Source organism: Triticum urartu, chromosome 2 (genome assembly GCF_003073215.2).
Source record: "Triticum urartu cultivar G1812 chromosome 2, Tu2.1, whole genome shotgun sequence".
NCBI classification, from domain to species: Eukaryota; Viridiplantae; Streptophyta; class Magnoliopsida; order Poales; family Poaceae; genus Triticum; species Triticum urartu.
The window spans coordinates 549178958-549195592 of record NC_053023.1 but is presented as its reverse complement, the minus strand read 5'-3'; the positions used below and the strand labels follow the sequence as shown (position 1 = coordinate 549195592).

At 45.0% G+C, this 16635-nt stretch overlaps 2 protein-coding genes across 2 annotated transcripts; both read left to right on the top strand.

Moving 5' to 3' along the window:
• The first annotated feature begins 2806 nt into the window (after positions 1-2806).
• LOC125533620 (heavy metal-associated isoprenylated plant protein 47-like) lies at positions 2807-3580 on the top strand. The gene is made up of 2 exons (XM_048697001.1): positions 2807-2948; positions 3081-3580. Exons 1-2 carry the CDS (start codon positions 2943-2945, stop codon positions 3459-3461), a joined length of 387 nt encoding a protein of 128 aa, XP_048552958.1. The 5' UTR covers positions 2807-2942; the 3' UTR covers positions 3462-3580.
• A 6619-nt stretch (positions 3581-10199) lies between these two features.
• LOC125533619 (heavy metal-associated isoprenylated plant protein 47-like) lies at positions 10200-10967 on the top strand. Its single transcript, XM_048697000.1, has 2 exons — positions 10200-10349; positions 10482-10967. Exons 1-2 carry the CDS (start codon positions 10344-10346, stop codon positions 10860-10862), a joined length of 387 nt encoding a protein of 128 aa, XP_048552957.1. The 5' UTR covers positions 10200-10343; the 3' UTR covers positions 10863-10967.
• Positions 10968-16635: the final 5668 nt, after the last annotated feature.

Below are 16635 nucleotides of genomic sequence, written 5' to 3'. Positions count from 1 at the left end.
GCGACAAAAAATCACTATGATGGCACGTGGCTCAAAAGACTCAGAAAAACCTAAAAATAGGATAGGGAAAAAAAATTTGCCCGTGAAAATTTTGGCCTAAAAACTGCCCGGGGGTCTCCAGACTTTTTTTTTCGAGACCTACGCAGGCAAGGAAACACGAATCGGAATTTAGATTGATCTCAAGAACAAACCTAATATGAGAAGAACTCGGATTGGTGGTGGATATATGGTTGTGGTATATGGCAGCATTGGTGGTATATGGTAGCGGTGGTGGTATATGGATAGAGATTGATGGTGGTATATGGATACGGATTGGTGGTGGATATGGATTCAGAGCGGTGGCGGATAAGCAAAAGTGGTAGATGGGCGATGATGATGGTGCGGCGGCGGCGTGACAACTTATGACCAGAACTCGAAACTCTAAAAGACTAGACTCTAAGACCAGCAACTTGACACGACGATGCAACCGCAAATTCAACAAAGCAAAAACCCTAAAAAGATTATGCAAAGGATCAGATTGGTTCGGATATGCTGAACTAACCCTAATTTTTTTGTGGCTTTTTCGTGGACTGTAGGTATGAAGAACAGGCTCGATCTAATCTACGAAAAACTGTAAAAATCTCACCGAGCAACCTGAAAATCTGATACCACTTGATAGAGGCTAAGGTGTCCCGATGTTTCGATGAGATGGTGGCTATCGTTTTCTGTGAGAGTCGACCTTGACGATCCGACTACGAACGTGCGAGACGTCGCGCCTTAGCAATCGCTAAACCAACTTCCGAGGGTTATTGACCACGCCGGAGCACGATCAACCTGACCACGAGGGTCTGTTTCCTGCGAACAAACGAAGAACAAGCAAGAAACTGAGATTGCAATCGGGATATTGCGAATATAAGATGAAAGCTTTATTGATCAAGGTGGGGTTCTGTGACGTCTTGGTCTGGTCGTTGGACACAAACGAAGTACGCGAAGTTGCAGCTATGGCGAACTTTTAATCTAAACAAAACCCAAAGTCTAAACGATGCCCTAAGGGCTGTATATATGGAGGAAGAGGGGGGAATTTCGTGGCCCTTGAGGGTGGGGTCCGAAACCAACCCTAACTCTTGTTTCCCCACACATACGGACTCTAAAAATAGCCTATACTTAAGTATTTCGAAATTACATGGGCCTGGCCCATTAATAAGGTGACGCAGCACCTAAAATAGCCTATGGACGAATATTATGAAGTGTCATCTTGTATATTTCGTCCAAGGCTTCATGCACTCCTTATGGCGGCTTCAAAGTCCTGAAATCATCACTTGTAACTTCGTTCTTGATCCCCTTGCGCATGCCATCAACTCCATGCGTGTTCTTGCTCCAATGTTCATCCTTCTCCAAGCTAGGCCCTTCATTTGTAAGCAAAATAAGTGTATCCAATTTAGGCAGCATCATAATCTCATGAACATTAGAATCATTAACAAGAAACGAAAGTACCTGGTAATTTAATTGGCGTGCGCGAGCTCTAGTAATTGGTCCAGTATATGTAACAGTAGGGGCTGTGGGTGTAACAATGGTATTGATGTCCTCATCACCTTGTGTTGTCAAGAGATGGTTTGGTGCCGATGGTCACTGTTGTATGCTGTCAAATCATTGTTTTTATCGCTTTCGGGGTTTTTATTTTCTTTTTCTTTTGCCTAGGCATAACTTTGGTCTTGTTGACTTTGCTATTTGCCGACGTGATTTTTCATATGCGTGTGTTAGTGTTGGCTGTGTGCATCCTAATTATACAGAGGCCGGGTGTGTACTCATTATAATTGTATCCCTCGATGCTATATTTTGAGTCAATAAAAAACACTCTTTATCGGAAAAAAGCGGCGCGTGCAGAAAACGGTCCACACTGTCTCGCAGAGCGATATAGGCCCGTGTGTGGGTGGTTTGTGTGGGCTAGGGCGGTCAGACGCGTGCTTGAGAGCGGTCCAGACTGCCTCGCAGACCGATATAAACCCGTGTTGAATGATTTTCGTGGTCTAGACGGATGTGGGTGGTTTACGAGTTCGCCTTGGAGATGCCATAAGAAGATGAAATCAAGATTCCCTTTGCAACCCCCTTCGTTGCACTAGAGCATACTTCATTGCACTAGAGCATACACATTCCGTCCTAAAATAAGTGTCTCAAGTTTAGTATAACTTTGTCCTAAAATAAGTGTCTCAAGTTTAGTATAACTTTATACTAAACTTAATACAAAGTTGAGACACTTATTTTGACACGAAGGGAGTATTTCAGAAACAAAATTATATATCATTGATGTGCAGTGGCATTCGTATGTAAAAGTTTTACGTACTTTTTACGCACGCAGCACCCTAAAGATCACGGGGTGGTTGCAATCTAAAAATCAACTAGTCCCTAAAGTTTGCGTAGGAATAGCATTACCGACCATTGCTTGAGCTGATCGAGGACCGCTGATCAGTTGAACGTGAGCCATTGTATTGTATCCATGTATTTTGTCTTTTCATGCTGTTAACTAACCGATCGACTCGGTCTACGCCGGTATGTCCGCAGCTGCGACTTCGAAGAAGAGTGCAACGTGGCCAATCATTGTCTAATGCCAGTGTGATCGGAGGACTCGACCGAGAGCATGTGACGAGGACGCGCTTACATGCATGGCTACTTGCTCAGTTGGTGGGCACTTGTTTACTCACTCGGAGCTCAACTGCTGCAGTGCTGCTGCTGCTACGAATCTGCGTTGGATCGCTCCTACGCCCACGCCCAGTGCTTGCTTGTACAGTATATAAGGACAGGGGCTGCATCCATCCCCTTCACAAAATCATCACAAGCCACTTCCTGCCTCTAGACACCCACGCCAACTGCGGAAGATCGACCAGTGGCCTCGCTTGAACGGCAACATTTTCCGAGTTTCTATTTCTCATTGATAGGGAGCATCTGCCAAACCGGCAGCACGCAAAATGAAGGTGAGGAACTTATTCAGTTTCTGCTCCCATTCTCATGTTGATTTGTTTCGCACCTAGCTTAATTTTGAGCAAGCAATACATTACTCTGAAGCTTTTACGACTGATCCATCGTTTTTCTCCTCCTTATTGCAGCAAAAGATTGTCATCCAGTTGAGCCTGTCGTGCGACAAACGACGGTCCAAAGCACTGACGATGGCCGCCAGAGCTGCCGGGGTGACGTCGATGGAGATTACCGGCGGCTCCAGGGACCAGCTGGAGGTCGTCGGCGATGGCGTCGACCCGGTGTGCCTCGTCAGCTGCCTCCGCAAGAAGCTCGGCCACGCCCAAATCATCAAGGTGGAGGAAGTGAAGAAGCCGGAGGAGAAAAAGGAAGAGAAGAAGGATGAGCCGAAGCCGGCCGTGCCCGTGTACCCGCCGCCGTGCTACTACCCGCCCAGCTACTACCACCACCAGTACCAGCAGCCGCACATGGTCGTTTGCGAGGAAGAGCCCAGCAACTGCCGGGCCATGTAACTGGCGGAGAACGATTTTGACATACTTTAGTTTTGTCAGCAACTATACTTGCATACATACATGTATTTTATAAATTGATTGGAGGAAGAAATAAAAAGGCAAAAGAAGTATATTTATGACTTCGCTTAGCTAATTTTCAGGTAGAAATCTTCAATATTCAAGACAAACGCCATGGTCATATGAATCTCCGATTCTCAGTCGCTTGCTTCTCGGTGAAGTTGGTAAGCTACATGTGGTTTTGGACCGGGCGCATGTGCCGATTTAAATTTGGGAGTACCTATAACTCATTTAGATGAGATATAATTTGGTCTCATTCACCTGAAAAACAAGAACAGATACAACCCACATCAGCACACACACATCTTATAGCATCACATCCAATGGCTATAAAAAGTGAATGAGACCAAATTATGTCTCATCTAGATGAGTTCTAGCAAAACTGTTTAAATTTTGTATGATGAGGGCGTGGAGTCAAACAGAGCCGCACGATTTAAACCTTTTGTACGTCACCTGCAAGAAAATATCGGACATCACACCATGATTTGCTCGGCCTCACGGTGTGACGCATGTCATCTGATTATATATACTCCCTTCGTTCCTAAATATAAGTCTTTCTACAGATTTCACTATGGACTACATACGGATACGGATGTATATAGACGCAGTTTGGAGTGTAGATTCACTTATTTTGCTCCGTATATAATCTTTTATTGTTTTTTATTGAAATATTTATTCAGATGTTAAAAAAATAGTCTTTTATTAAATATTTATAAAGATCTATATTCAGAAACAGAGTGAGTACGAATGTATATGGGTAGATCCGTATATTCACGGTCCGTAAACCCGGAAATGGAAACAAACAGTCAAAACAACTATCTTCTTTTTTTCAAATGGTCAAAACATCTAGCTGAATAGGATTCATATATAGCCTTGTGGTCTGTACGCTCAAATTAAATCCATTAAACGTCGCGTGAAGGGTGGCCAACCAGTTATGCCAGGTGGCGCAAGCTGGTTGGCCGTGGTAAGAAATCTTTTGAATTTGTTAAAATGAAGGTGAGGATTATTTTTTAAATGTATTTTTTTATTTTTAGATGGAGGTGAGGACCTCCTGTATTTTTTAAATGGAGGGTTATGCAAAGTGGCGCTTGATGGTAGGCTGCGGTGGTAAGTTTTTTTATTTTTTATTTTTTACTTTCCTTTTAGATGAAGGTCAGGATTTTTGTTTCTGAGATGTTTTTTAGACCAAGGCGAGGACTCTATTTATTTTTTTAAATGAAAATATGTGCACATCTTCCTCAAGCGGCGCCACAGGGTGACGCTCCAATCACTAGTATCTAAATAAACATAGCACCATGGAATTGGTTATGCGAATAAACATCTGGATAAGAGCATGATCTTATGCTTGTCAAGCATAGAACCAAAAGGAAGCACATTGCCTGTCTAGAGCAATGGATTACCTCCTCTCCCTAGTAAGTTCTCAGTTTCATATTCATTATGTTAGAGAAAACTGGAGTTGGTTAGGCTCAGAGGCAACCTCTTTTTTTTTTGCTTTTCTTTGCATAATTAATTTTATTAATGAAAATTTACTGTAGAACAATTTCAGGGTAAAAGAAAAACATCCAGATAAGAGCAGGACCATGTGCAGCGATGTCATCACACACTTGGATGTCATAGGAAAAGAGACTTGCTGGAGCCTCAAAATTCCGCAGCGATTTCATAGGAGTTTAGTCTGAGTGGCCCTCTTTCTGTCTTTTTTCTCCTTTTTGGATTGAGTGTGGCCCTCTTCCTGCCAATGTTCTTACAATTGCCTAGTTTTCTTCGTCTCGCACTAGTGGGGTCTACGACAAAGCTGAACGGAGTCACCAAACTGCTGACCACTGACCTGAGATTCAGAACAATAACAAGAATATAAGACTGTTGGTACCAGATTGTCCCTACCTCCACAATTCCCATTTACAAAGAAAAAGATAAGCCACCTACTGCAGAGAACGAGCACGGCGACCTGACTAGTTTATCAGGATTCAGGGATCGTTCTAATGAATAGACAGTTAGAATCTCCGCACTGGTGTTTAAACTTCGAACTCCTGATTTTAAACACCAGTTTTCAAATCAATACTAGAACCCTGTTTGTTCCCTTCAGGGTCCAGAGTCTGAAACTATATGCGTGAGAGATGTAGGACAGACAGTTTGTCATTTCTGTCATTTGTGCACATTCTATTTTCTTACGGAAAAGCTAACCAGCGAACGTCAGATCTTCTTATCAATGGCTAGTCACAAGATAGGTCAAGGCTTCAACGCAAATGATACATGCGTATATAAAATTCACCCTTTGTCGAAAAAAGTGATACATGCGTATATATTTAAGCTCTAAGATTTTTGCCTTTTGGCACTTCAGCGCTGGCCAAATCTCCATCGTATCTATAGAGAGATTCATCAAGAGTTCTACAAAGTTTTAAAATTAGCAGAGAAGGAATTCAGACACAAGTGGTAACGTCATATGAAGATAAAAATGGTAACCTTTCTAGAGGAGGGACATGCATGCACCAGGTTGCTATCTTCATACTTTGCTGATTCGGAAAGTATCCTAGCTAGGCTTAAGTGTATGGACTTTTGAGAGAAAACATCACAAGAACAATCTACTGAATGAATAAACTAACAAATGGGTTTATCTATGTCTAAAGAACAAATCGATTACGTGCTAGGTCCGGACACACATGCATAGCAACCCTCCTTGTGTTTCTGTCTTTTTTTTCGAAAAGGGAGACTCCCCGGCCTCTGCATCAGAACGATGCATACGACCATCTTAATAAAACGAACTTGTGTTTCTGTCTTTGCTTTGCACAAAAATTCTAAGTGGAGAAGTCATCTATTGGATATGTGTTTCGTATTGTTTGACAAGCACGTTTGATTCCTGCATATATATACACCCTATATGCAAAAAAAAGTAAGTACAAGGAAATTCAAAAAGTCTGAAACTTATTTTAAATAGACTTGACCTTTTGTTGTATTTGTATAATTAAAAAGTTTGAGCAAGGAGAACATTTCATGGTATTGTTGGTGGGAAAAATAAAATCAACAATATATAGAAGTTACTCCCTCCGTCCCATAATACACTAGTGTAAATAAACGCTCTTATATTATGGGACGGGTGGAGTCACACCTTTTGTCCTTGAGATTTTATTTTATTTTTTACCTGAAGTCGTCGGGAATTTTTTCCATCACGAAACATTTTATGCGAGCGTGTCAAGTTTTTTTTTAATGTTTTGGACTTCGAGATCCGGAAGGTGTTGTGCACCAATGCAATGTTGGCAAAACATTGGCAACTCTCTAGACATTCCCTGCAAAAAGAAACATAGCGTGAGACAATTCACGAGCAACACAATGCAATGTTGCATTGGCTAAAACATGCCACACATCAAAAAGCCAATCAATTAACACATGCATACACATATAATGCATTTCATCAATTCATAGGTACAGACATAATGCATTTCATCACAATTATATACACACTAGAACAAATCTATATGGAAAATATTGGTAGAGAAGGTCTTACCGTTTGAATTGAGACGGGCACGAGAGGGGGGGGGGGGGCCGGCCATGAGGAGGGCGTGAGAGGGCGGCCGGATATGAAGCCAGAGGGAGAGAGTGGTCGGACACGATGAGTTAGGTCGTCGGGCGGACGGTTGTGGGGTGGAGGTGCAGTGGCCACGGCGGGGGCACGACGGCGAGGGACGACGGCGAAGTGTCCATGGGTGGCTCGATATGGGGGAGGAGGCTCAAAATGAGTTCTTCTTTTCCCCAAAAAACGCTAAGTGTTGGTTAATTGTTAGCGGTGGCGCTAATGACATGGCCAATGCGAGCAGGCATTTTGAGCGACGACATGTATATTACGTATAATTAGAATGATACAAATTCTTGTGGTGGTTCAAAGTATATAAATATGATACAGTTAATTAATTCAAAGTACACAATTTAGGAGGCGCACACAAATCAAGTACGACATCGTTGGACAATCCTCTGGCCGTGCTATCACTCGTTCTCAAGAAGGGACGTCCTTTCGTAGGCAACATAGTTCTGCTCCTTCTGGTGGTGTAATCTTCGTCATCCTCATAGTTTTTCACTAATGTGTGCACTCTGTTGAAGTCGTCTCGGCGGTTTTGTATATCCGCATTTAAATCATGTTTCAACCGTGAGTGGCCTACTCCTTCGAGCCTACCTGCATGCTTCTTCAAGGACAAACCAAGAGATTGATCATCATCTATATAATTCTTGTAGAAGGATATACACTCCTTGGTCAGATAGGCATGCACGATGCATCCCTCCAGACGAGACTAGTGACGAACGTACCCCTTCATGGTTCCGTTCATCTTCAATCGGAAACATGGTATGCAAGAATGTCGGTCCAAGGTCTTTAACCTCAGGAACAGTATGAACTAGCAGATGCACCATAACATTAAAGAATGAAGGTGAAAATTATATCTCAAGCTCACATAGTATTAAAACGATCTCCTCTTGTACTCGTGTGAGATGTCGCACACTGGTCGACTTTTGAGACATAATGTCAAAAAAGTGGCAGAAGTCAAGAAGTGTGTTGTGGACGTGATGTTCCATTATCCCTCTAAGAGCTACAGGAAGTAATTGTGTCATGATCACATGACAGTCATGGGACTTCATTTTGCTAAACCTTTGCCTTATTGAGTCAAGATATCTACATATGAGGCCCAAGTAACCGGAAGGAACTGTGATGCCGTCAAGGTAGTTAAAAACTTGAGAAAGCTCGTCCTCGTCAAGTGTGAAGCAATTGGGGCAATAACCATCTTTGTTTTTTGACACAATTTTGCCCTTGTCTGGCTCGTTGGCTTTGGCTTTTTTTGCCATTGATTGTCTCCTTGTTTTTAAGGGATGTGGGTTAAAGCTCTTCCCTAATACCAATATCTTTCAAGTCTCGTCTCGCCCTCAGACCATCTTTACTCTTTTCTGGCATGTCAAACAGTATGCCAAGCAAACTCTCGCACACATTTTGTATGATATGCATCATATCAATAGAATGTGGCATACTAAGTAGTTCCCAATACTTCAAGCCCCAGAAAACATACTTCCTTTTTCATACTTTTAGCATCATTTTCTCCTCTGCCTTCTTTCTCTTCTTTCCTAGCTTCGGGCAATCTTTCGAATTCGTTAAACATCTCATGGATTTCTGGTCCAGACCTCTTATGTGGTGGCCCTCGGGTCTCAAAGGGGCACGAGAGGGGGGGGGGACCGATCGTATGTAGGTTGGAGGCGCCGTTAATGAAGTGTGGTGGAAAATTTAATGCAAATATGTGATTGAGTGGGTGGAGGAGAGAGCTAGCTTAGGGTGTGGGTGTGTGGAGGCTAACAAGCTTAATTAATCCATGACCTAGCTAGATCTAACTACCTAATTAAGAATCATGAGAAAGAATTTGGTCTTTTCTTAAGAAGAGAAGGTAGAAAGATAATGAGAAAGAGGAAGAGGAAGAAGGAGGAAAATATATAGATGAATGGACAAGGCGGTCATACGTAAATCGTGCTGCGATGTAATTAGTGGTGTACCTAAACCAGCGAACGCCATTAATAATATGAATATCCCTGGCACGGCGCTAATTGTGACGGTGTTATGCGAGCCCCAAAGTGGACCTGCAAAATATATTGTTGTCGTCTAGTAACCGGCTATGCCATAGCTATATGAATTAGTGTTGGCGTAGCATTCTTTTCCTACGCCACCACTAAGTTAGGCCCAATCAGAATGTTGGGACCCATATACAAGTAGATGATGTATGAATTATGCCGAACCAACATTATTTGAAAAAAATAGTGTTGGCTTTGATGGAAATGGCATGCCACCAATGAAAATTGTGGCTAGCTAATTTTCCACTAGTCCCATGAGAGCCTGGAATATATTTTATGACTGGCTAGGGATGCAATTGGACATACCTTCGTGGGGTGACCTACTGTCAAACGATGGTGGTCTGTTAGCGAGGGTCGACCTGGTTACTCTAGAAAGGCGACCAAGTAGTTGCAAATGCTCATTTGTTGGGAGATTTGGAATGAGCAAAACACCCAGGGTTTCTACAACAAGGCCTTGCCCACGACAGTGGCGGGGACGATTAAGGAGGAGGCCAATACTTAGGTTCTAGCGGGGGCTAGATTCTTGGGCAACTTAATTCCAGTTGAGTGATCCCGTTTGTTCGGGTCTGTGTGGCCCTGTAAAATTGGAACCTTGTCTTACTTATTGATGAATCTAAGCTTTTGCTGTTGCTTCAAAAACAAAGTCGTTGTATCTGTCCTGTAATCGAAACGATCGTCAGTTAGTCCAACCCTGATTCAGCTGAACGAGGACCGCTGATTAGTTGAGTAGCAGTGTACTTCGCCTTTTCATGCTGTTAAGTAACCGATCGACTCGGTCTGTTAGTTATGTCCGATGCCGCGTCTTCAGAGGAGCGTCTCTAAAGTCGCCAATCATTGTCCGCTGATCGGAGGACTCGACCGAGAGCATGTGACGAGGACGCGTTTACATGCATGGCTACTTGCTCAGTTGGTGGGCACTTGTTTACTCACTCGAAACTCAGTTGGTGTGCTGCTGCTGCTACGAATCTGCGTTGGATCGGTCCTGATACTGATAACTCTGCTTCTCTGCTCCCACACCCACGCCCACTGCTTGCGTGTGTGTATATAAGGAGAGGGGCTATAGCTTTCCCCTCACAGACAAAATCATCGCAAGCCACTAAGCACCAAGACAAGCCCTGGTTGCATTACGTGCATCTGCTGAAGATCGATCAGTAGCTACCCAAACCAAATTCGATTCTAGCCTCGTTTTGTATTTCCAATTGATTGGCATCTACCAAACCAGCAGCACGCGAAATGAAGGTGAGGAACCTATTCAGTTTCTGCTCCCATTCTCGTGTTGCTTTCTTTAGCTTAATTTTGAGCAAGCAATACATTACTCTGAAGCTGAAGCATACGACTGATCCATGAATTTTCTCCTCGTTGTTGGTGCAGCAAAAGATCGTCATCCAGTTAGGCATGTCCTGCGACAAAAGCCGGTCCAAAGCCCTCACAATGGCCGCCAGAGCAGCCGGGGTGACGTCGATGGAGATTACCGGCGACGCGAGGGACCAGCTGGAGGTGGTCGGCGACGGCGTCGACTCGGTGTGCCTCGTCAGCTGCCTCCGCAAGAAGCTCGGCCACGCCCAAATCATCAAGGTGGAGGAAGTGAAGAAGCCGGAGGAGAAAAAGGAGGAGCCGAAGCCGGCCGTGCCCGTGCCCGTGCCCGTGAACCCGCCGCAGTACTACTTCCCGCCGGCCGGCTACTACCACCACCATTACCCGACGCACATGGTGGTCTGCGAGGAACAGCCTAGCAACTGCCCGACCATGTAACTGCCGGAGAACGATTTTGACATACTTTAGTTTTGTCGGCAACTATACTTGCATACATGTACTACTTATAATAACAGTTTATAATAAATTGATTGGAGGAAGAAATAAAAAGGAGAAAGAAATATATTTACGGCTTTGCTTGGCGAGTATCCAGGTAGAAATCATCAAGATTCAAGACAAATGCCATGGTCATATGAATCTCTGATTCTCAGACGCTTGCTTCTCCGTGAAGTTCGTAAGCTACATGTGGTTTTGTATGATGAGGGCGAGGAGTCAAACAGAACAGCACGATTCAAATCTTGTACGTCACCTGCAAGGAAAGGTCATACGTCACACCAATGATGCGCTCGGCCCCACATTGTGACGCATGTCATCTAATCATATGAATGTATACGGTTGGATCCGTATATTCACGGTCCGTAAACCCCCAAATGGTCAAAACATCCATTTTTTTCGAATTGTCAAAACATCTGTATCTGAAATTCTGAATAGGATTCATATATAGCCACAAGGTCCGTGCGCTCAAACATCTTAATAAACATAGCTCTATGGAATATGGTCATGCAAATAAACATCCGGATAAGAGCAGGACAGGACCATTGAATTTTCCGAAGAAAAATCAATAACACGGATGCTCTCCGCAGCAATGTTATCATATCACTCACTTGGATGTCATAGGAGAAGAGACCCGTTTCAACAAAAAAAAGAGGAGAAGAGACGTCCTGGAGCCTCAAGATTCCGCAGCGATTTCATAGGACTTTAATTTTAGTATTTGAATGGCCCTTTTCCTGTCTTTTTTCTCCTTTTTTATTGAGAGTGGCCCTCTTCCTGCTGCCAACATTCTTACAGTGGCCTGGTTTTCTTCGTCTTACAGTGGGGTCTACGACAAAGATGAACGGAGTAACCAAACTGCTGACCAGAGGTTCAAAAGAATAATAAGAATATAAGACTGTTGGTGCCAGATTGCCCCTACCTCCACAATTCCCATTTACAAAGAAAAAGATAAGCCACCTACTGCAGAGAACGCGCACGGCAACCAGACTGAATGAATAGACTGTTAGAATCTCCTGGACCCTGTGGCACCGGTATTTTGGTCTTGCATGTGTATGTCTGCTCTGCAGAGTAAACTTCAAACTCCTGATTTTAAACACCAGTTTTCAAATCAATACTAGAACCATGTTTACTCTCTTGGACCATGTGGCACAGTTTGTCGTTTCCATCATTTGTGCACGTTCTATTTTCTTACGGAAAAGCTAACCAGCGAACGCCAGATTTTCTTGTCTGGCTAGTCACAAGATGGGCCAAGCCTTCAACGCAAGCTCTAAGATTTTTGCCTTTTGGCACTTCAGTGCTGGCCAAATCTCCATCGTATCTATCGAGAGATTCATCAAGAGTTGTACGCAGTTTTTTAATTAGCAGGCCAGGGAAGGAATTCACGCGCAAGCGGTAACGTCATATGGAGATAAGAATGGTAACCTTTCTAGAGGAGGGACATGCATGCACCACGTTGCTATCTTCATACTTTGACGAGGAATTGGGGGCTCGTGGGTTGTTGTTCACCCGGAAAACGATCATAGTTACGTGCTACACAGTTGGTCTAGGTTCACATTACGGTAGAAAGTAGAAACAGAACTGCATTCTGGTCTTCGGACAAATTAACCGTAACCTATAGTCTTTAGTGACCTAGTAGTCTGCATGTCGTATAGTATCTGTGCAAAGATGTAAGAGTGTCGAAGTTGTCAATCATGCAACTAACTCCCCGACCTACAGGAGAAGCGAGCACGCGTTCATGAAAATGACACGGCTGAATTCAATGGCCCGTAGGAAGGCCAAATTAATGGAGACGATGACGTTTTCTATTGATTGATAAGAACGTGCTGCTGTCTGGAACATAATTGTGTCTCTGTACTATCAGTATTTGCTGCTTATGACCGCTAGGTCATCAGATCTGCACCCGGAGTCCAAGAAAGGCCTGTTGTTAAAGCATCTACAATCGGACCTCTCAAACCTGCCTCATACGTATGGACGGGTCGCCCGACCACTGTTCGGTCATGATTTTTTGACCCAGGCGGGCTTCTTAAACGATCCTCAAACGTGCGGGTTGACCGGCACCACCATATCCAGCTCGAATATAGGATGGATATGGGGGCACTCGGGCACAACCGCCACGTCCGACCCGACAGCCCGACCCCACCCCAAATTCCACCAAATCCATCAAACCAATCCTCCTCCTCCTCCTGCCGCCCTCCAATCATTCTCGCGCCCGGACCCTCGCCATCCTCCACCCTTGCTCCCAATCCTCACCTTCGGTCCCTATCCACCGCCGGAGATGTCGTCCAGCCCGACCCACACCGTGCAACGTAGACGCAGTCCGCCTCGTCCGTCGACGGCGTGAATTCGTCGGCTGCAACTTGCAAGGCGCAGAACATCGCCCGCAAGTTGTGGCGACGCCGACAGCAAGAGAGAGGCGGCGGCGGCGCAGGGAGGTTCAGACGTGGTGGAGCAGTTGTCTCCTCCGCCGCGTAAAAGGAAATGATGGAGTGGGACCGGAAGAGGGCGGAGAAGAAGCTGGAAATTGAGAGGGAGAATATTGAGTTGGAGAAGCAACAAGCGGTGATCAAATGGGAGCTCAAGAAGGCCAAGACATTTTGCGACACAGAGCTTGAAAAGGAGAGGTTGCAACTCCCACGGGACGGGGAAGATGCGAGAATTATGTTGGCGGACGAGACCCTCTTGGATGAGCATGCGAAGAAGTGGCTTGCAGACAAGAAGAAGGAGATCAACGACCGTAGGGACTATGAGGCGGCGAGGGTGGCTGCTGCCCGGATGCAGGCGGAGGAGGCGTCCTGGATGCAGGCGGAGCAGGCAGCCCGACTGCAGGCGGAGGAGGCTGCCCGGATGCAGGTAGAGCAGGACGAGCAGGACGCTTTCCGCCTGGAGCAGGACGCCTTCCACTCGGAGCAGGCGCCCAGCCAGTGATCCGAGGCCATCCATCACGCTCAAACATTGATTTCATTTTGCCATGTTCGGTTTATTGAACTATGATTTGCTTTGCTTTGTTTCGAACTTTGGCATTCAGACAGTTTGTACCATATGATCGACGTGCATGGATTGTATGGATTTGAGGGTCAGAATTTGTGGTATGTGGATGTGCAACGCCACATTTGAGTGGTGCCCGGTCAGTGCTCATGGACGCGCCCGGGCACGTCTGCAGGCGTTTGAGGGGCCGGATTTTCCAAGTCCGACTGTAGATGCTCTTATCTATCCAGTGAGGAGACGATTGCTTAGACGCTTAAATCGTTGAAAAGAGAATGGTGGTATACAACCATATAAAAATAGATTAATGAATAGACACGGTCAACCCACACATGAAAAGTGTTAGAGTTTTTTCAAGAAAAAATGTTAGTATATATTAGTATATTGTTGTATTTGGTAGAATATGATTTGTAATTTATCTTCGTGTTGAAACTTGGCATCACGAAGGCTTTTAAATCGGTCTCATTGTTGTTTTCTGCTTCAGATGTTGCACCATGGTTTTCTTGGGGGGGGGGGGGGAGGTGGATTCATCGCTTGACGTTGTTCCTCTCCTCCTCATGCAGTCCTTGTCAGTGGGTGCGCGGGATAGAACTTTTGGCATGTAGGGGATCTCCTGTACCCACTCTATTCATCATCAGCATGCATCTTGACAATGCTATTCCACAAGGCGGAATTGGCGAACCTCTTCCTCCACTTGCATCAATGGGGATATCAACATAGGCTATCTCTATACGCCAACAACGTTATGCTTTTGATCAATCCTACCTTGCATGAGGTGGAGGCAGCATAGGGATTGCTCCAATGCTTCAGAGATGCTTCTGGGATTGTTTGCAACTTTGCCAAAATCTTTATCTCGCTCATAGATGTAATGCTGATGAGATGCATGTTGTAGTTGGTAGAGTCGACCACCCAATTCATCCATTCCTTATAACCTACCCGCGGCTGCCGCTATTGCTGAAGGCCCTCACGAAGGTGGAGCTCCATCCGCTTATGGATAGAATTGCCACCCATCTGCGGACGTGGAAAGCTTCGCTACTTAGGTGAGCTAGACGGTTATCCTTGTCAGCTCCAAGCTGTCTGACATGCCCATTTTTCACATGATGGCCTTAGACCTTCATCTATGGTTCTTCAAGAGCATCAACAAATTTAAGGTGGGTATTCTTCTGGCATAGTCTCGAGGACGCACATAGTGGATGTTTTATCGTGACATGGAACATTGTGTGCACGAATTCTCTCAAGGCTCGAGTGAAGTGACAAGCACATATTACCGGAAGCTATCTCGTCCGGCCAGCTCAGCATGCTTTAGAGCTCCTTGATTGGTAAGAGGTAGTTATAGCAAGAGGAAACTCTCAATTGCCTTGCCCACTAACTGAAGAAGCTCCCTACAGTGTCCAAATCGAGGGATCAATCGCCTAAGTTGTATGATGGCCTTGGGTGATCAATCTTGGGCTGTTAAATTAAGCTCTTCACATCAGGTGGTTATGGGTGGAGAAGAGGGTGCGTGACAAACCATGTAGGGCTTGTGTCTTACTCTTTGGCTAGAAGGGGTTGAGCTTGCGCATGCGGACATGTGATGCCAACTTCGAGATGGTAAGCTCATGAACTTCTGATTCGATCGGTGGAATAATGGTAGGAGCGTCGAGAAAATCGCACCTAACCTCATGAACTTCGTGCACCTGGTTGCGCGACGCCTATTGGTGGCTGACGCTGTAAGTGCATCTAGTGCCACCCCTAATTGGTTTTGGAATATTGACGACAAACCTAGTTGAGGGACTAATGTGTTTGTGAGAATTGCAGGATAACACAGGTAGAAGTCCCTCATTGATTCGGTTTTCCTACCAGAGATGACCCCTAAAAATGTATGAAGACATTGATGTCAAAGGTGGTATATGAAGATATTCACATTGAAGACTATGACAAGAGAATACATCGCATGAAGCCTATGGAGGTCGAAGACTTAGGTCTTTCATAGTTCTTTTTCTTCTTTGTTGAGTCATAGGAACCACCGTACTGTTAAGTGGGGTCCAAGAGAACCAGTCAGAATGATTGAAGTGATGCTTAACCAAAACCTATGTCTTCGAGTGAAGACTATGAGAGCGAATCTTGTCCAGAGTCAGACAAGTCAGCTTTGCTTGTAGCCCAAGTAAAGTTGCCGTGTGTGTTTGAAATCTGACCGTTGGAACACGTGTCAGTTCCTTAGTGACCCAGGGTCATTTCGGACAAATCAGGCCGGGTTGCCCAGTGGCTATAAATAGCCCACCCCCTACAACCATAAATGGTTGGCTGCTCAGAGTTAGAGTACGGCTTTTGTCGTTTGAGAGCAACCCACCTCGAAGCCTTTGAGAGAGAATTCCTTGCGAGGATAAAGCCCTAACCACCTAGAGCCAAAGAGTGTTAAGGCATCACATAAGTCTTCTTGTCTGTGTGATCTGAAGACTTATTACACTTGAGGACTGTGAATCCTTCAGCCGGTTAGGCGTCGCGTTCTGAGCATCCAAGAGACATTGTGGATCGCCGATGAACGAAGTCTGTGAAGGTTTGGGAGTCTACCTTGAAGACTTACCAGAGTGATTGGGCGAGGTCTATGTGACCTTAGCTCAAGGGGAATACGGTGAGGACTGGGTGTCCTAAGCTGCGTGTTCAAGACTGGGTGTCCGGGACTGTGTGTCCTCAGATTTAAATACCTAGCCGCCCTAACCAGACGTACAGTTGTCACAACAACTGGAACTGGTCCAAC